The following is a 20,010-nucleotide window of genomic DNA, read 5'->3' as shown; positions in this document are numbered from 1 at the left end:
GCGGAAATCGACGTCTAACTTGAATCTCTAAAATTGACCATAAATGCTCAATAATGTTGAGGTCTGGGGATTGTGGGTGTAACGGGGTCTACCCAGGCTGGGGTACCTCTTTCAGTACCACCCCGTATTTTCGGAGGTCCGCTCTGTGTTGGCTGGAGTCTGAATGAATGACGCTGGCTGTAATTCCTTGGTTACATGGGCGCATATAAAAGATCACTGCTTCTCCATGTATTTCCAGTCTGACAACACTTTACTCACAGGACACAGAATATATCACACAGATACAGAGGGCCGGCCAATAGAAAAGCGGCAGGCCAGACAAGCATTACAAAAGCCGCAGGTGGCCGGAGCCTGCCGATGTTTACTGTGGAAATTACAAAGGTGGGGGGAGGGCGGACAAAAGGAGAATATAGTGTCCCCTCTGCCCGGGGGTGCAGCCTGTGGGCTGATGCATTAGGGACATGCATCTCACATAGAACCTATTATACATACATATAACTGCACAACATATTCTGGGTGCTGAGTGGTTCTGTAACACGGCTCCCCTTTTCAGCGACGCGATCGGCATACACAGTCTGATCCTCAACGGATCAGTTTGGGGATGACCGAAGTTTATGGGGTTGGTACAAGTTCCGTTTGTCGACTTAGTCCATCGGCGTCACCGTTTTGTTTGCCGGGTCTGTGGTGGATGGTGAAGTCCAGAGGTTGTAGGGCTAAACTCCACCGCAGCAATCTGGCGTTGTCTCCGGAGACCCGATTAAGCCAGACTAGGGGATTATGGTCCGTTAGGAGGGAAAACTGTCGTCCATACAAATATAGTTGCAACTTCTTGAGTGCCCATACTACCGCCAGGCACTCCTTCTCGATGGCCGCATAGCTTACTTCACGGGGCAGTAGTTTCCGACTCAGGTAAGCTACCGGGTGTTGTTGGCCGTCCGGCCAGACTTGGCTCAGTACTGCCCCCAATCCAAACATAGAAGCGTCTGTGTGAACCAGGAAACGTTTAGTTGGATCGGGTGCGGCCAATACAGGGGTATTGGTGAGGGTGTCCTTTAGTTGGTGGAAGGCTTCCTCACACTCTGAGGTCCAGGTTACCTCGCGGGGTTGGTTCTTACGGGTCAAATCAGTGAGGGGCTTAGCTACACTGCTGTAATTGGGAACGAATTTCCTGTAATACCCCGCTGTCCCTAGAAACGCCATGACCTGGGTTTTAGTGCATGGGATGGGCCATCTGGCTATGGCCTCAATCTTGGCTGGTTCTGGTATCTGTTTCCCACTTCCCACCCAATGCCCTAAATACTGAACCTCTGCTTTGCCCACGTGACACTTGCTTGGGTTCAGGGTGATTCCGGCCTGGTGGTTCCTGTCCAATACTGTCTCTACGTGATTTAGATGCTCTTCCCATGTTGCACTGTAAATGGCGATGTCGTCCAGGTAGGCACAAGCATAGTCCTGGAGACCATCCAGAAGCCGGTCAGCCAGCCTTTGGAAGGTCGCCGGGGCATTCTTCATCCCGAATGGCATAACTCGAAACTGGAATAAGCCGAACGGGGTGACAAATGCCAACTTGGGACTAGCGTCAGGACTAAGGGGAATCTGCCAATAGCCTTTGCATAGATCGATGGTGGTCAAATACTTTGCCCCCGCCAGCCGATCTAACAACTCATCCACACGCGGCATGGGGTATGCATCCGTCACTGTTTTCTCATTGAGCTTACGATAGTCTACACAAAACCGTGTAGTCCCATCCTTCTTGGGCACTAACACTACAGGGGATGCCCAGGGACTATCTGACTCTTCAATGACCCCTAAACGCAACATCTCTTGTATCTCCAGTCGCATCCCCTCTAGTACAGACTCAGGGACGCGGAAGGGGTTTTGTCGCAGGGGGGTCTGATCCTGGGTCTCAACCTTGTGTTGTGCCAGGCGAGTGTACCCCTGTCTCTCTGAAAACATCCTCTGTCGCAGCCTCAACAACTCCTCCGCCTGCTGTCTCTCCCGGGGGCCTAGGTCTTCACCCAAGTGTACCTGTTCCATGTTTTAGACTGACTCCTTTCCCCTAAGACATCCGGCAAGGGAAGTCCAGCTAAATCCTCTGCTTCAGGTGCACAGATGGCCACTACCTCTTCAGGGCGCTCCCGGTAGGGCTTCAGCATATTCACATGGAACATGCGGATAACCCTGGGGTCGTCACAATCGGCGACATTATAGGTTGTGTCGGTTATTTTCCCCACAACCTGGTAGGGCCCCTGCCATGCAGCTTGAAACTTATTCTGCTTAGCGGGCTCTAACACCAGGACCTTCTGTCCTATTTCCAAAGTGTGCTCTCTGGCCCTCCGATCGTACCATACGCGCTGGCGCCGCTGGGTCGCCTGCATGTTCTCACGTACAGCCTGGGTCAGCTCCTGTAGGCGGTCCCGGAATTCCAGCACATAGGGTACAATAGGTACCCCTTCTATGGTTCCCTCCCCTTCCCAGTGTTCCAGCACTAAGTCTAGGGGTCCCCTTACCCGTCTCCCGTATACCAGCTCGAACGGGGAGAACCCCGTGGATTCTTGGGGCACCTCCCGATAGGCAAACAGGAGGTGTGGTAAGAATTTCTCCCAGTCCCTGTAGGTCCTGGTAAAAGTCCCAATGAGCTGTTTTAATGTCCCATTAAAGCGTTCACACAACCCATTGGTTTGTGGGTGGTACGGGGCGCTTCTAATGGACTTTACGCCGCACAGCTTCCACAGTTGGTTGGTCACCTCTGCTGTAAACTGGGTACCCTGGTCCGAGATAATCTCCCGGGGAAATCCAACCCGTGAGAACACCTGGAGCAGGGCGGCCACCACCGTCTCTGCCAGTATGTTAGGTAACGCAAACGCCTGTGGATACCGTGTGGCATAATCTACCACTGTCAACATATACCTTTTCCCTGACGGACTGGGTTTGGCTAACGGCCCTATCAGATTGATCGCTACTTGGCTAAATGGTTCCTCCACAATGGGGAGGGGGCGTAATTTGGCCTTGCAACGATCCCCCCTCTTGCCAATGCGCTGGCAACTGTCACAGGTCTGGCAGTACTGACGAACATCATAGGTTAGCCCCGGCCAAAAGAAGTTTTGTGTCAGACGATGCCTGGTGCGACTGACGCCGAAGTGCCCGGCCAAGGGTATGTCATGAGAGATTCGCAGTAACTCCTGCCTATACTTCTTGGGAACTACCAGCTGTCATTTTATAGTGGGGCTCGTCCCTGTGTGGTGCTGCTCTGTGATCTGGTAGAGGAGTCCCTGCTTCCATACAAACTGTTCCCCTTCCAGTACTCCTCTCCCCTCCTGTGCCTTCCCACGATATCCCTCCAATGAAGGATCCTCAAGTAACTCCTTCTTAAATTCATCTGGGGTGGCCCAAGAAATGTGTCTGGCTATGGGAATACGTGCAGGGCTGGGATGTCTTACCTGGGCCTCCTCTGAGTGTGATTCCGCCTCCGCAGCTCGAGCTTGTCTCCCGGGTGGTAACAGGATAGGTCTCAGCCAGAGAGGCCACCGAGAATGCAGACAACATGGGCCCCAAGTCATTTCCCAGCAAAACGTCTGCAGGCAAATCCTCCATCAAGCCGACCTCAACAAGGCCATCCCCGACTCCCCAGTTTAGGTGAATCCTGGCAGTGGGCAGTCAATGTATAGCTCCCCCTGCTACACGGACTGCCACTGTCCGGTCCATCTTCTCTTGGTCCCGGACGAGATGAGGCTTCACAAGGGTCAAAGTTGCCCCGGAATCTCTTAGTCCCTGCAGACGTTTCCCATTAACCCACACGACCTGTCGATGCTGTTGTCGATTATCTGCCCAGGCTGCCTGCACGGGGTCTACTTCATGCAGCACTTCCTCCATCTCTTAGACCCCTTGGATAGTCGTAGCCCCCAATGCCGGGTCAGCTTCGCCTTGGTAGCAGTGTACAGCAGCCCGGCTGAAGGTAGCTGTTCCCGCCTTTGGCCACTGGGTATGCTGAGTCCGGTTGGGGCATTGTCTTTGCAGGTGGCCCAGCTGACGACAGGTGTGGCATCGCGCCCCAGGGGGACTGTGATAGGCCGGGTTTCTAGCTGGTCCCCCTACATTCTTCGGTGGTTTGGGGCCCTCCAGGTCCATGGGCGGGCCCCTAGTGACCACCTTTGATCCGGACAACTGCGGACTTCTGGAATCATGGTGTTCATCGGCCAGACGAGCGGCTTCCTCAACAGTCGTTGACCGCCTGTCCCGAAGTCATTCCTGTGTCTCGGGGGTTAGTCCATTAAAGAATCGTTCTAACAAGAAGTGCAGGAGGACGTCCTCCTTAGTGGTTGCTTGGCTCCCTTGTACCCACTGTAGCAGTGACTGCCGTAATTTACAGGCCCATTCAGCGTGGGTATCGGTTACGCGTTTTATAAGTCTGCGGAACTTTTGGCGGTAGGCCTCTGGTGTCAGCGCATACCGGGCCAAGATCACTTCTCTGATCCGCTCATAGTCCATACAGTCCTCATCAGGTACCGTGCGATAGACGTCCGCTGCCCGGCCTGTCAGCTTGCTGGCCAGAATCTGAACCCGTTCCTCCGGCTTTACTTGATGAAGGGCACACTGCCGCTCAAAGTCCTGCAGAAAGCCATCAATGTCTTCCTCTGCCTCCCCCAACTGTCGGAAGGCATTATACTGGGTCTTTTTGTGGCTTACTGTTGAAGGTCCCTGGTCGAAGGCCAGAGCTCCCCCTGCTCGCTGACTCTCCTCTCTCCGCTCCGCCATCTCCATCTTGGCCAGCTCCACTTTGGTCCGCTCTGCCATCTCCATCTTGGCTAGCTCTATCCTGGTCCGCTCGGCCATCTTTTCCTTCAGATCAGTACGCACATCAGCCATCACCTCTCGTATGATCTCTACTGCAGGGTTTGGACCATAGAACGCCAGTCTGTTCTTTACCTCCCTCTGGAATTCGGTCTCCTCCACATTCACATTGGGGGGCGCTGCACTGTCGTGTTCCATGATGGCTGCTATCAAATCCGCTTTTGTTTTGTTGCTGGCGATTAACCCTCGGGCTTCCACCAGATCTTTTAATGTAGTCCTCTGTAACTTCTGGTAGTTGTTTTCCATCCATTCCTTTCTCCTGTAGAAGGGGTATCAAATCCCGCTGACTGCCACCAGTGTATCGGGGTCTACCAAGCTGGGGTACCTCTTTCAGTACCACCCCGTGCTTTCGGAGGTCCGTTCTGCGTTGGCTGGAGTCTGATTGAATGACGCTGGCTGGAATTCCTTGGTTACATGGGCGCATATAAAAGATCACTGCTTCTCCATGTATTTCCAGTCTGACACTTTACTCACAGGACACAGAATATATCACACAGATACAGAGGGCAGGCCAATAGAAAAGCGTCAGGCCAGACATGCATTACAAAAGCCGCAGGTGGCCGGAGCCTGCCGATGTTTACTGTGGGAATTACAAAGGTGGGGGGAGGGCGGACAAAAGGGGAATATCGTGTCCCCTCTGCCCATGGGCGCAGCCTGTGGGCTGATGCATTAGGGACATGCATCTCGCATAGAACCTATTATCCATACATATAACTGCACAACATATTCTGGGTGCTGAGTGGTTCTGTAACAGTGGGGGGGCCAGATGATATGCTCAACTTCATTACAATGTTCCTCGTGCCAATCTTTAATGATTCTAGCTGTATGAATTGGTGCATTATCATCCTGAATTATGGCGTTCCCCTCCGGGAACAGTGCTTGAACCATAGGATGCATTTGGTCGCCCAAAATGCCTAAATAATCTCGGCTGTTAATTCTTACATGAAGGGATATCATTGGCCTGGCGGATCTCCACGAAATAGCACTCCACATCATCACAGAACCTCCGCCATGTTTTACGGTTGGGAGAAGGCAGTCTGGATGGAATGCTTCTTTCGGCTGTCTCCAAACGTACACTCGGCCGGAGGTCGGAAATAGGGTAAACGATGATTCGTCTGAGAATATCCCATGTTTCCACTGCTCGAGGGACCAATTCTGGAGGCTTCTACATCACTCTAAATGCTTGGAAACATTTGTCATTGAGAGCAGCGGTTTTCGAATTGCAGTTCTTCCGTGGAGTCCAGATTTGTGCCGCTCCCGACGATCAGTTTTCGTGGACACTGGGTTCTGTAGGTGTTCATTGAGCTCAGCAGTGATTTTCAGAGCCGTGGTCTTGCGATCCTCTCTCACCATTCGCTTTAGAGTCAGACGGTCTCTCTCAGTCAACTTCGACTTTCGGCCGGACCTATGCTTTGCTGCGGACGGTTTTCCTTCTCTTTCAAACGCAGTCATTACTTTGGAGACAGCACCTCTTGACACGCCAAGCATTCGGGCACTTTCTGTTACACTAGCGCCGGCGATACGAGCACCAACAATTTGGCCTCTTTGAAAATCGGAGAGGTCTGCCATTGGTATCAGGTTCTCATCAATGTTCTTACAATTCTGCAAAACAAACACTTAATTTACATACACATATCACAAATAATCAACGACAAAACATTACCATATGTCACGGTTTGCATGTTTATAACATGTTCGAAGACTATGATGCCAAAACGTTAGGTGTTTCCATTATTTTGTCCAACCCCTGTATATACCCCCATATATACTGTGGTGTGAAAAAGTATCTGCCTCCTTCCTGATTTCCTATTTTTTTGCATGCTTCTCACACTTAAATGTTTCAGATCATCAAACAAATGTAAATATTCGATGAAGATAACACAAGTAACCACAAATGCAGTTTATAAATGAAGGTCTTTATTATTAAGGGAAAAGAAATCCAAACCTCCAGGGCCCCATGTGAAAAGTGATTGCCCCCTAAACCTAATAACTGGTTGGGCCGCCCTTAGCAGCAACAACAGCATTCAAGAGTTTGCGATAACTGGCAATGAGTCTTAGACAACACTCTGCAGGAATTTTGGCCACTCACCTTTTCAGAATTGTTGTAGTTCATCCACATTGGAGGTTTCCAAGCATGAACCGCCTTCTTAAGGTCCGGTCACGCCATCTCAATCGGATTAAGGTCAGGACTTTGACTAGGCCACTCCAAAGTCTTAATTTTGTCATTCTTAAGCCATTCAGAGGTGGACATGCTGGTGTGTTTTAAATCATTGTCCTGCTGCATAACCCAAGTGCGCTTCAGCTTGAGGTCATGAGCAGATGGCCGGACATTCTCCTTCAGAGTTTTTTGATAGAGAGCAGAATTCATGGTTCCATTTACCACAGAAATTCTTCCAGGTCCTGAAGCAGAGAAACAGCCCCAGGCCACCATGTTTTACTGTTAGTATGATATTCCTTTTCTGAAATGCTGTGTTACTTCTATGTCAGATGTAATGGGACATACACCTTCCAAAAAGTTCAACTTTTGTCTCGTCAGTCCACAGAGTATTCTCCCAAAAGTCTTGGGAATCATTAAGATGTTTTCTGGCAAAACTGAGACAAGCCTTTATGTTCTTATTGCTCAGCAGTGGTTTTCGTCTTGGAACTTTTTTGCCCAGACTCTTTCTCATGGTGGATTTATGAACACTGACGTTAACTGAGGCATGTGAGGCCTGTATTCCTTTGGATAGTGTTTTGAGGTCTTTTGTGACCTCTTGGATGAGTCGTTGCTGCGCTCTTGGGGTAGTTTTGGTCAGCTGGCCACTCCTTTGAAAGTTCACCACTGTTCCATGTTCTCCCCTTTTGTGAATAATGGCTCTCACTGTGATTTGCTGGAGTCCCAAAGCTTTAGAAATGGCTTTGTAACCTTTTCCAGACTGATACATCTCAATTAATTTGTTATTGATTTGTTCCAGAATTTCTTTGGATCGCGGCATGATGTTTAGCTTTTGAGGATCTCTTTGTCTGCATTACTTTGTCCGGCAGGTCCTATTTAAGTGATTTCTTGATTGAGAACAGGTGTGGCAGAAATCAGGCCTTCGTGTGGCTGGGGAATGTGACCTCAGCGTCCCAAAGAGGTGATAAACCGCAGTTAATTTATGTTTGTTTTTTTAACTGTAAATCTTTATTACATTTTTCAAGTATAACAATTGAAAATAAGGACACAAAAAATCCAAGCAAGTAGTAGGGATCGCTCCCTCCAGTGGTGAAAAACCAAAATGCAAGATAATACATTAAAAGCTAACGGGTAGGTAGACTGTGTAGTACCGCTTCAGATGGGTACATCAGACACCGCTGTAGACTAGCTCCCAACTACACATAAAAAGACAGGACAGACACAAGGTAGGATGGAGGGGGGGGGAGCACAAAGCTTGGAGTAATAAGGTGAAAGAAGGAGCCTTGGCGCTACTCTGAGCCCATTAACGGTCCCAAGGGGCCCATCCACTGTCAGATCTGTCAACACTCGCACCCATCAAGGCCGTCATATATCCCATCCTACGGATGTCAGCGATCCTGTGCAGCAAATGTTGATGAGAAGGGAGGGTCGGCTTCCAGTGAGGAAGCTGCGGGAAGAATATGAAGCCGTAATCTAGCAGAGTTATTTCCCATCCCTTTGGGCGGGGGGGAACGTTTATGGTTAGGGGGGACGGCATTCACTTTCTCACACAGGACCCTGGAGGTTTGGATTTCTTTTTCCCTTAATAATAAAGACCTTCATTTATAAATTGCATTTTGTGATTACTTGTGTCATCTTTGTCTAATATTTACATTTATTTGGTGATCTCAAACATTTAAATGTGAGAAACATGGAAAACAATAAGAAGTCAGGACGGGGGTGAACACTTTATCACACAGCTGCACACTACACGACATTGTACCCCAAGATGTAACACACATAATGGGGCGCCATCCCTGGTGACCAATGGAAAGGTGACTGACAGCATCCTGGGGGTCCAGGGCAGTGAGGAGGTGACCAGCCTCTTCCCGCCATCTCCGAGCCCTCTCCTTGTCTCAGGAGATTTCCACCAATCAGTGAATCACATCATGTTCCCTGTCTTCACCGAAAGAGTTTCCGCAGCAGCCGTGGCTCTCCATGTCTGGAGGAGTCCAGGACCCTGTGTACTTTCTAGTCATATTTTATTGGGAAACTTTGCATTAGACACCCTCCCCTCGCTCCTCTCTCACCTCTCCTCCCCTCGCTCCTCTCTCACCTCTCCTCCCCTCGCTCCTCTCTCACCTCTCCTCCCCTCGCTCCTCTCTCACCTCTCCTCCCCTCGCTCCTCTCTCACCTCTCCTCCCCTCGCTCATCTCTCACCTCTCCTCCCCTCGCTCATCTCTCACCTCTCCTCCCCTCGCTCATCTCTCACCTCTCCTCCCCTCGCTCCTCTCTCACCTCTCCTCCCCTCGCTCATCTCTCACCTCTCCTCCCCTCGCTCATCTCTCACCTCTCCTCCCCTCGCTCATCTCTCACCTCTCCTCCCCTCGCTCATCTCTCACCTCTCCTCCCCTCGCTCATCTCTCACCTCTCCTCCCCTCGCTCATCTCTCACCTCTCCTCCCCTCGCTCCTCTCTCACCTCTCCTCCCCTCGCTCATCTCTCACCCCTCCTCCCCTCGCTCATCTCTCACCTCTCCTCCCCTCGCTCATCTCTCACCTCTCCTCCCCTCGCTCATCACCCACCTCTCCTCCCCTCGCTCATCTCTCACCTCTCCTCCCCTCGCTCATCTCTCACCCCTCCTCCCCTCGCTCACCTCTCCTCCCCTCGCTCATCTCTCACCTCTCCTCCCCTCGCTCATCACCCACCTCTCCTCCCCTCGCTCATCTCTCACCTCTCCTCCCCTCGCTCATCTCTCACCTCTCCTCCCCTCCCCTCGCTCATCTCTCACCTCTCCTCCCCTCGCTCATCACCCACCTCTCCTCCCCTCGCTCATCTCTCACCTCTCCTCCCCTCGCTCATCTCTCACCTCTCCTCCCCTCGCTCATCTCTCACCCCTCCTCCCCTCGCTCACCTCTCCTCCCCTCGCTCATCTCTCACCTCTCCTCCCCTCGCTCATCTCTCACCTCTCCTCCCCTCGCTCATCTCTCACCTCTCCTCCCCTCGCTCATCTCTCACCCCTCCTCCCCTCGCTCATCTCTCACCCCTCCTCCCCTCGCTCATCTCTCACCTCTCCTCCCCTCGCTCATCTCTCACCCCTCCTCCCCTCGCTCATCTCTCACCTCTCCTCCCCTCGCTCATCTTTCACCTCTCCTCCCCTCGCTCCTCTCTCACCTCTCCTCCCCTCGCTCCTCTCTCACCTCTCCTCCCCTCGCTCCTCTCTCACCTCTCCTCCCCGCTGCTCGCTCATCTCTCCTCTCATCACCCACCTCTCCTCCCCTCGCTCCTCTCTCACCTCTCCTCCCCTCGCTCCTCTCTCACCTCTCCTCCCCTCGCTCCTCTCTCACCTCTCCTCCCCTCGCTCCTCTCTCACCTCTCCTCTCATCTGCTCGCTCATCTCTCCTCTCATCCCCCACCTCTCCTCACCTCAGGGGATGGCAGGACTCCGGAGAATGAATTGTCGAGGGTCATGGAGAGCAGAGTTTCGCCTAGGATGGTCCTCAGGTGTTTGGCCATCACCTCCTGCTGCCGGGGTGAGCAGTGATTCTCCAGGGACAGGATGAGCGGATATGGGGAGGCCTGGAGGGAAAGAATGGGAGACGGAGGGGCACCAGCACAGGGCAGAGCACCGACCCCAGACGTTAGGAGTGAGGGGTTCGTGTGGTCATTCAGGGAGCATCATCCACCCCTACTATATGGCGACACCACATGAGCCTATATAGGGGTACTACAAGTACAAGGCATGCATGGGATATAACAGCTGCAGGATATATGGCATTTAATCTATAGATCAAGGAAACTAGCAGTGATCGTGAGTAATCAAGAGCAGAAAAGGGACACAAAGGACTTCTGATCCCACTCTCCTGATCCCGCTACGGGGCGTAAATCTGTCCTGACCCCGCCACTGGGAGCGCATCTATCCTGACCCCGCCACTGGGAGCGCATCTATCCTGACCCCGCCACTGGGAGCGCATCTGTCCTGACCCCGCCACTGGGAGCGCATCTATCCTGACCCCGCCACTGGGAGCGCATCTGTCCTGACCCCGCCACTGGGAGCGCATCTGTCCTGACCCCGCCACGGGGGGCGCATCTGTCCTGACCCGACCATGGGGCGTGCATCTGTCCTGATCCCGCTGCGGAGCGTAAATCTGTCCTGACCCCGCCACTGGAAGCGCATCTATCCTGACCCTGCCACTGGGAGCGCATCTGTCCTGACCCCGCCACTCGGCGCACATCTGTCCTTACCCGGCCACTGGGAGCGCATCTGTCCTGACCCCGTGGTCTGGGCGCACATCTGTCCTGACCCGGCCACGGGGCGCGTATCTGTCCTGACCTCACCACGGGGTGCGCCTCTGTCCTGACCCGACCGTGGGGCGCGCATCTGTCATGACCCGACCACGGGGCGCGCATCTGTCCTGACCTTGCCACGGGGCGCGCATCTGTCCTGACCTTGCCACGGGGCGCGCATCTGTCCTGACCTCGCCACGGGGCGCGCCTCTGTCCTGACCCGACCATGGGGCGCGCAAATGTCATGACCCGACCACGGGGCGCGCATCTGTCCTGACCTCACCACGGGGCGCGCATATGTCCTGACCCCGCCACTGGGAGCGCATCTGTCCTGACCCCGCCACTGGGAGCGCATCTGTCCTGACCACGCCACTGGGAGCGCATCTGTCCTGACCACGCCACTGGGCGTGCATCTGTCCTGACCCGACCACGGGGCGCGCATCTGTCCTGATCCGACCACTGGATGCACATCTATACTGACCCGACCACGGGGCGCGCATCTGTCCTGACCCCGCCACAGGGCGCGCATCTGTCCTGACCCCGCCACAGGGCGCGCATCTGTCCTGACCTCGCCACGGGGCGCACCTCTGTCCTGACTCGACCATGGGGCGCGCATTTGTTATGACCCAACCACGGGGCGCGCATCTGTCCTGACCCCGCCACAGGGCGCGCATCTGTCCTGACCTCGCCACGGGGCACACATCTGTCCTGACCCCGCCACTGGGAGCGCATCTGTCCTGACCCCGCCACTGGGAGCGCATCTGTCCTGACCCCGCCACTGGGCGTGCATCTGTCCTGACCCCACAACGGGGTGCGCATCTGTTCAGACCCGACCACTGGGAGCGCCTCTATACTGACCCCGCCACGGGGCGTGCATCTGTCCTGACCCGACCACGGGGCACGCATCTGTCCTGACCCCGCCACGGGGCGCGCATCTGTCCTGATCCCGCCACTGGGCGCGCATCTGTCCTGACCCCGCCACAGGGCGCGCATCTGTCCTGACCCAACCACGGGGCGCGCATCTGTCCTGACCCAACCACGGGGCGCGCATCTGTCCTGACCCCGCCACTGGGTGCGCATCTGTCCTGACCTCGCCACGGGGCGCGCCTCTGTCCTGACCCAACCATGGGGCGCGCATCTGTCATGACCCGACCACGGGGCGTGAATCTGTCCTGGCCTCGCCACGGGGCGCACATCTGATCTGACCCCGCCACTGGGCGCGCATCTGTCCTGACCCGACCACGGGGCGCGCATCTGTCCTGACCCCATCACGGGGTGCGCATCTGTCCAGACCCGACCACTGGGAGCGCATCTATACTGACCCTGCCACGGGGCGTGCATCTGTCCTGACCCGACCACTTGGCGCGCATTTGTCCTGACCTGATCACGGGGCGCGCATCTGTCCTGACCCCGCCATGGGGCGCGCATCTGTCCTGACCCGAAAACTGGGAGCGCATCTATCCTGACCCCGCCATTTGGCGCGCATCTGTCCTAACCTCGCCATGGGGCGTGCATCTGTCCTAACACCGCCACGGGGCGCGCATCTGTCCTGACCCGACCACTGGGAGCTCATCTCTCCTGATCCCGCTATGGGGCGTAAATCTGTTCTGACCCGACCACTAGAAGCGCATCTGTCCTGACCCCACTATGGGGCGCGCATCTGTCCTGACCCCGCTATGGGGCGCGCATCTGTCCTGATCCTGCTATGGGGCGCGCATCTGTCCTGACCCCGCGACGGGGTGCGCCTGTCCTGACCCCGCCACGGGGCGTGCATCTGTCCTAACACTGCCACGGGGCGCGCATCTGTCCTGACCAAACCACTGGGAGCGCATTTATCCTGACCCGACCACGGGACGCGCATCTGTCCTGATCCCGCTACGGGGTGTAAATCTGTTCTGACCCGACCACTGGGAGTGCATCTGTCCTGACCTGACCACTGGGAGCGCATCTGTCCTGACCTGACCACTGGGAGTGCATCTGTCCTGACCCAACCACGGCGAGCGCATCTATCCTGACCCGACCACTGGGAGCGCATCTGTCCTGACCCCGCTATGGGGTGCGCATCTGTCCTGACCCCGCCACGGGGTGTGCATCTTTCCTGACCCCACCACAGGGTGCGCCTGTCCTGACCCCGCCACGGGGCGTGCATCTGTCCTAACACCGCCACGGGGTGCGCATCTGTCCTGACCCAACCACTGGGAGCGCATCTATCCTGACCCGACGACGTGGCGCGCATCTGTCCTGACCCCGCTATGGAGCGTAAATCTGTCTGACCTGACCACGGGGCGCGCATCTGTCCTGACCCGATCACTGGGAGCGCATCTATCCTGACCCGACCATGTGGCGCGCATCTATCCTGACCCGACCACGTGGCGCGCATCTGTCCTGATCCCACCACAGGGTGCGTCTGTCCTGACCCCGCCACAGGGTGCGCATCTGTCCTGACCCCGCTATGGGGCGCGCATCTGTCCTGACCCCGCCACGGGGTGCGCCTGTCCTGACCCCGCCACGGGGCGTGCATCTGTCCTAACACCACCACGGGGCGCGCATCTGTCCTGACCAAATCACTGGGAGCGCATTTATCCTGACCCGACCACGGGACGCGCATCTGTCCTGACCCCGCTATGGGGCGCGCATCTGTCCTGACCCCGCTATGGGGCGCGCATCTGTCCTGACCTCGCCACAGGGTGCGTCTGTCCTGACCCCGCCACGGGTGCGCATCTGTCCTGACCCGACCACTGGGAGCGCATCTACCCTGACCCGACCACGTGGCGCACATCTGTCCTGATCCTGCTATGGGGCGTAAATCTGTTCTGACCTGACCACGGGGTGCGCATCGGTCCTGACCCCACCACAGGGTGCGCATCTGTCCTGACCCGACCACTGGGAGCGCATCTATCCTGACCCGACCACGTGGCGCGCATCTGTCCTGATCCCGCTACCGGGCATATATCTGTTCTGACCCGACCACTGGGAGCGCATCTGTCCTGACCCCACCATGGGGCGCGCATCTGTCCTGACCCCGATATGGGGCGCGCATCTGTCCTGACCCCGCTATGGGGCGCGCATCTGTCCTGACCCCGCCATGGGGTGCGCATCTGTCCTGACCCGACCACTGGGAGCGCATCTATCCTGACCCGACCACGTGGCGTGCATCTGTCCTGATCCCGCTACGGGGCATAAATCTGTTCTGACCCGACCACTGGGAGCGCATCTGTCCTGACCCCACCATGGGGCGCGCCTCTGTCCTGACCCCGCTATGGGGGGCGCATCTGTCCTGACCCCGCTATGGGGGGCGCATCTGTCCTGACCCCGCTATGGGGCGCGCATCTGTCCTGACCCCGCTATGGGGAGCGCATCTGTCCTGACCCCGCTATGGGGCGCGCATCTGTCCTGACCCCGCTATGGGGCGCGCATCTGTCCTGACCCCGCTATGGGGAGCGCATCTGTCCTGACCCCGCTATGGGGAGCGCATCTGTCCTGACCCCGCTATGGGGCGCGCATCTGTCCTGACCCCGCTATGGAGCATAAATCTGTCTGACCTGACCACAGGGCGCGCATCTGTCCTGACCCGACCACTGGGAGCGCATCTATAATGACCCGACCACGTGGCGTGCATCTGTCCTGATCCCGCTACTGGGCGTAAATCTGTTCTGACCCGACCACTGGGAGCGCATCTGTCCTGACCCCGCTATGGGGCGAGCATCTGTCCTGACCCCGCTATGCTGCGCGCATCTGTCCTGACCCCGCCATGGGGCGTGCATCTGTCCTAACACCGCCACGGGGCGCGCATCTGTCCTGACCAAACCACTGGGAGCGCATTTATCCTGACCCGACCACGGGACGCGCATCTGTCCTGATCCCGCTACGGGGTGTAAATCTGTTCTGACCCGACCACTGGGAGTGCATCTGTCCTGACCTGACCACTGGGAGCGCATCTGTCCTGACCTGACCACTGGGAGTGCATCTGTCCTGACCCAACCACGGCGAGCGCATCTATCCTGACCCGACCACTGGGAGCGCATCTGTCCTGACCCCGCTATGGGGCGCGCATCTGTCCTGACCTCGCCACGGGGTGTGCATCTTTCCTGACCCCACCACAGGGTGCGCCTGTCCTGACCCCGCCACGGGGCGTGCATCTGTCCTAACACCGCCACGGGGTGCGCATCTGTCCTGACCCAACCACTGGGAGCGCATCTATCCTGACCCGACGACGTGGCACGCATTTGTCCTGATCCCGCTACAGGGCGTAAATCTGTTCTGACCCGACCACTGGGAGCGCATCTATCCTGACCCCACCACTGGGAGCGCATCTATCCTGACCAGACCACTGGGAGCGCATCTGTCCTGACCCGACCACTGGGAGAGCATCTGTCCTGACCCCGCCATGGGGCACGCATCTGTCCTGACCTTGCTATGGGGCGCGCATCTGTCCTGACCCCGCTATGGGGCGCGCATCTGTCCTGACCCCGCCATGGGGTGCACATCTGTCCTGACCCCGCTACGGGGCGCGCATCTGTCCTGACCCCGCCAAAGGGTGCGTCTGTCCTGACCCCGCCACGGGGCGTGCATCTGTCCTAACACCGCCACGGGGTGCGCATCTGTCCTGACCCGACCACATGGCGCGCATCTGTCCTGATCCCGCTATGGGGCGTAAATCTGTTCTGACCTGACCCCGCTATGGGGCGCGCATCTGTCCTGACCCCGCCATGGGGTGCGCATCTGTCCTGACCCCGCCACGGGGGGCGCATCTGTCCTGACCCGACCACTGGGAGCGCATCTATCCTGACCCGACCACGTGGCGTGCATCTGTCCTGATCCCGCTACGGGGCATAAATCTGTTCTGACCCGACCACTGGGAGCGCATCTGTCCTGACCCCACCATGGGGCGCGCCTCTGTCCTGACCCCGCTATGGGGGGCGCATCTGTCCTGACCCCGCTATGGGGCGCGCATCTGTCCTGATCCCGCTACGGGGCATATATCTGTTCTGACCCGACCACTGGGAGCGCATCTGTCCTGACCCCACCATGGTGCGGGGATCTGTCCTGACCCCGCTAAGGGGCGCGCATCTGTCCTGAACCCGCTATGGGGCGCGCATCTGTCCTGACCCCGCTATGGGGCGCGCATCTGTCCTGACCCCGCTATGGGGCGCGCATCTGTCCTGACCCCGCTATGGAGCGTAAATCTGTCTGACCTGACCACAGGGCGCGCATCTGTCCTGACCCGACCACTGGGAGCGCATCTATCCTGACCCGACCACGTGGCGCGCATCTGTCCTGATCCCGCCACAGGGTGCGTCTGTCCTGACCCCGCCACAGGGTGCGCATCTGTCCTGACCCTACCACTGGGAGCGCATTTATCCTGACCCGACCACGTGGCGCGCATCTGTCCTGATCCCGCTACTGGGCGTAAATCTGTTCTGACCCGACCACTGGGAGCGCATCTGTCCTGACCCCGCTATGGGGCGAGCATCTGTCCTGACACCGCTATGGGGCGCGCATCTGTCCTGACCCTGCTATGGAGCGTAAATCTGTCTGACCTGACCACAGGGCGCGCATCTGTCCTGACCCGACCACTGGGAGCGCATCTATCCTGACCCGACCACGTGGCGTGCATCTGTCCTGACCCCGCTATGGGGCGTGCATCTGTCCTAACACCGCCACGGGGTGCGCATCTGTCCTGACCCGACCACTGGGAGTGCATCTATCCTGACCCCGCCATGGGGCGCGCATCTGTCCTGACCCCGCCATGGGGCGCGCATCTGTCCTGACCCCGCCATGGGGCGCACATCTGTCCTGACCCCACCACGGGGCGCGCATCTGTCCTGACCCCACCACGGGGCACGTATCCGTCCTGACTCCGCCACAGGGTGCGCTTCTGACCTGACTCCGCCATAGGGCACATTGTTGTAAAGTGCAGGTAGAATACCGCCATATGTTGCTCACGTATTCAGTGATTTCAGAGTTCGGCTGCCCGGTGTTTACCCGCTTATGGTGAACATGCATCTGCACTTTATATACAGGGGTTTTCCCCAAGAACAAAGTGGATTTTAATCATTGGATCTTGTAATTGGCATTGGATCTGTTAATATAAAATATCTTCTTATTTATGATGTGCCCACCCTGCCGTGTCCTGTGTAATGGCTGCGTCACAGGCCACCGCTCCTGAGCAGGGGAGGGCAGAGGCCAGGTCACACACAGGTCCGCAGGGGAGGGCAGAGGCCAGGTCACACACAGGTCCGCAGGGGAGGGCAGAGGCCGGGTCACACACAGGTCCGCAGGGGAGGGCAGAGGCCGGGTCACACACAGGTCCGCAGGGGAGGGCAGAGGCCGGGTCACACACAGGTCCGCAGGGGAGGGCAGAGGCCGGGTCACACACAGGTCCGCAGGGGAGGGCAGAGGCCGGGTCACACACAGGTCCGCAGGGGACGGCAGAGGCCGGGTCACACACAGGTCCGCAGGGGAGGGCAGATGCCGGGTCACACACAGGTCCGCAGGGGAGGGCAGAGGCCGGGTCACACACAGGTCCGCAGGGGAGGGCAGAGGCCGGGTCACACACAGGTCCGCAGGGGAGGGCAGATGCCGGGTCACACACAGGTCCGCAGGGGAGGGCAGATGCCGGGTCACACACAGGTCCGCAGGGGAGGGCAGATGCCGGGTCACACACAGGTCCGCAGGGGAGGGCAGATGCCGGGTCACACACAGGTCCGCAGGGGAGGGCAGAGGCCGGGTCACACACAGGTCCGCAGGGGAGGGCAGAGGCCAGGTCACACACAGGTCCGCAGGGGAGGGCAGATGCCGGGTCACACACAGGTCCGCAGGGGAGGGCAGAGGCCAGGTCACACACAGGTCCGCAGGGGAGGGCAGATGCCGGGTCACACACAGGTCCGCAGGGGAGGGCAGAGGCCGGGTCACACACAGGTCCGCAGGGGAGGGCAGAGGCCAGGTCACACACAGGTCCGCAGGGCACCGCAGCTCATTCTTCCTTTGAGGTTCCCTGCTTGTTTCATCACAGGAGCGAGTGTCTCTGCATTGTGATCTCAGCCGCAGCGTCACCGGACTCAGAGGATTTATGGTGAACTCAGAATCGCTCGCTCCTGTGATAACACAGGCAGGGAAATATGCCGCCTGTCTAATCACTCCTGCTCCTTCCCTCCATCCAGCAGATGGTCCGTGCCATCCAGCTCCCGGCACTGTCAGACGCAGCCATTACACAGGACACCCGGGGGGGTCACAGTATTTGGTGATTTAACCACGCTCTATTGATTACACTGTACATTGTAGGTGTGACCACCCTGACACTGACACTGTATGAGCCGAGGCTGGAGCGCAGCATGGCGCTACATGACACGCTCACCTGGAAAGCATACTGCTTGATGACGGAGACGACGTCCCTGAAGAGCAGCCTGCTGGTCAGCGTGTGTCCGTGAAACACCAGCGGCTCGTCCGCCTCTCCATCCCAGCAGTCAATCTCCAGACACCGGCAGCCACGCAGGAGAACGCTGCATGGGGAGAGGAGGAAAGTATGTGATCCCCACGGGAGAGCATGACATGTGGAGAGGAGGAAAGTATGTGATCCCCACGGGAGAGCATGACATGTGGAGAGGAGGAAAGTATGTGATCCCCACGGGAGAGCATGACATGTGGAGAGGAGGAAAGTATGTGATCCCCACGGCAGAGCATGACATGTGGAGAGGAGGAAAATATGTGATCCCCACGGGAGAGCATGACATGTGGAGAGGGGAAAGTATGTGATCCCCACGGGAGAGCATGACATGTGGAGAGGAGGAAAGTATGTGATCCCCACGGGAGAGCATGACATGTGGAGAGGAGGAAAGTATGTGGTCCCCACGGGAGAGCATGACATGTGGAGAGGAGGAAAGTATGTGATCCCCACGGGAGAGCATGACATGTGGAGAGGAGGAAAGTATGTGATCCCCACGGGAGAGCATGACATGTGGAGAGGAGGAAAGTATGTGATCCCCACGGGAGAGAATGACATGTGGAGAGGAGGAAAGTATGTGATTCCCACGGGAGAGCATGACATGTGGAGAGGAGGAAAGTATGTGGTCCCCACGGGAGAGCATGACATGTGGAGAGGAGGAAAGTATGTGGTCCCCACGGGAGAGCATGACATGTGGAGAGGAGGAAAGTATGTGATCCCCACAGGAGAGCATGACATGTGGAGAGGAGGAAAGTATGTGATCCCCACGGGAGAGCATGACATGTGGAGAGGAGGAAAGTATGTGATCCCCACGGGAGAGCATGACATGTGGAGAGGAGGAAAGTATGTGATCCCCACGGGAGAGCATGACATGTGGAGAGGAGGAAAGTATATTAGCCCCACAGGAAAGGACTAAATATGGAGAGGAGGAAAGTATGTAACCTCCACAGGAAAGCATGACATGTGGAGAGGAGGAAAGTATGTGATCCCCACGGGAGAGCATGACATGTGGAGAGGAGGAAAGTATGTGATCCCCACGGGAGAGCATGACATGTGGAGAGGAGGAAAGTATGTGATCCCCACGGGAGAGCATGACATGTGGAGAGGAGGAAATTATGTGATCCCCACGGGAGAGCATGACATGTGGAGAGGAGGAAAGTATATGATCCCCACGGGAGAGCATGACATGTGGAGAGGAGGAAAGTATGTGACCTCCACAGGAGAGCATGACATGTAGAAAGAAGGAAAGTATGTGATCCCCACAGGAGAGCATGACATGTGGAGAGGAATCATAG

General features: G+C 56.9%; 1 protein-coding gene across 1 annotated transcript in view; it reads right to left on the bottom strand.

Annotated features, from left to right (window-relative positions):
* Positions 1 to 20,010, bottom strand: part of PLCZ1 (phospholipase C zeta 1) — a 185,029-nt gene that overhangs the window by 124,561 nt on the left and 40,458 nt on the right. Inside the window, exons 5-6 of the mRNA XM_073562331.1 lie at positions 18,629 to 18,773; positions 10,411 to 10,563 (exon numbers count right to left, since the gene is read on the bottom strand). Of these exons, the coding sequence (XP_073418432.1) occupies positions 10,411 to 10,563; positions 18,629 to 18,773 (298 nt within the window). The remainder of the gene's footprint in view (positions 1 to 10,410; positions 10,564 to 18,628; positions 18,774 to 20,010) is intronic.

Source organism: Dendrobates tinctorius, unplaced genomic scaffold, assembly GCF_039654945.1.
Source record: "Dendrobates tinctorius isolate UK_male_01 unplaced genomic scaffold, ASM3965494v1 ptg000348l, whole genome shotgun sequence".
Taxonomy (NCBI): domain Eukaryota; kingdom Metazoa; phylum Chordata; class Amphibia; order Anura; family Dendrobatidae; genus Dendrobates; species Dendrobates tinctorius.
Note: the sequence above shows the minus strand (reverse complement) of the source record. Positions and strands in the feature narration are given on the sequence as shown.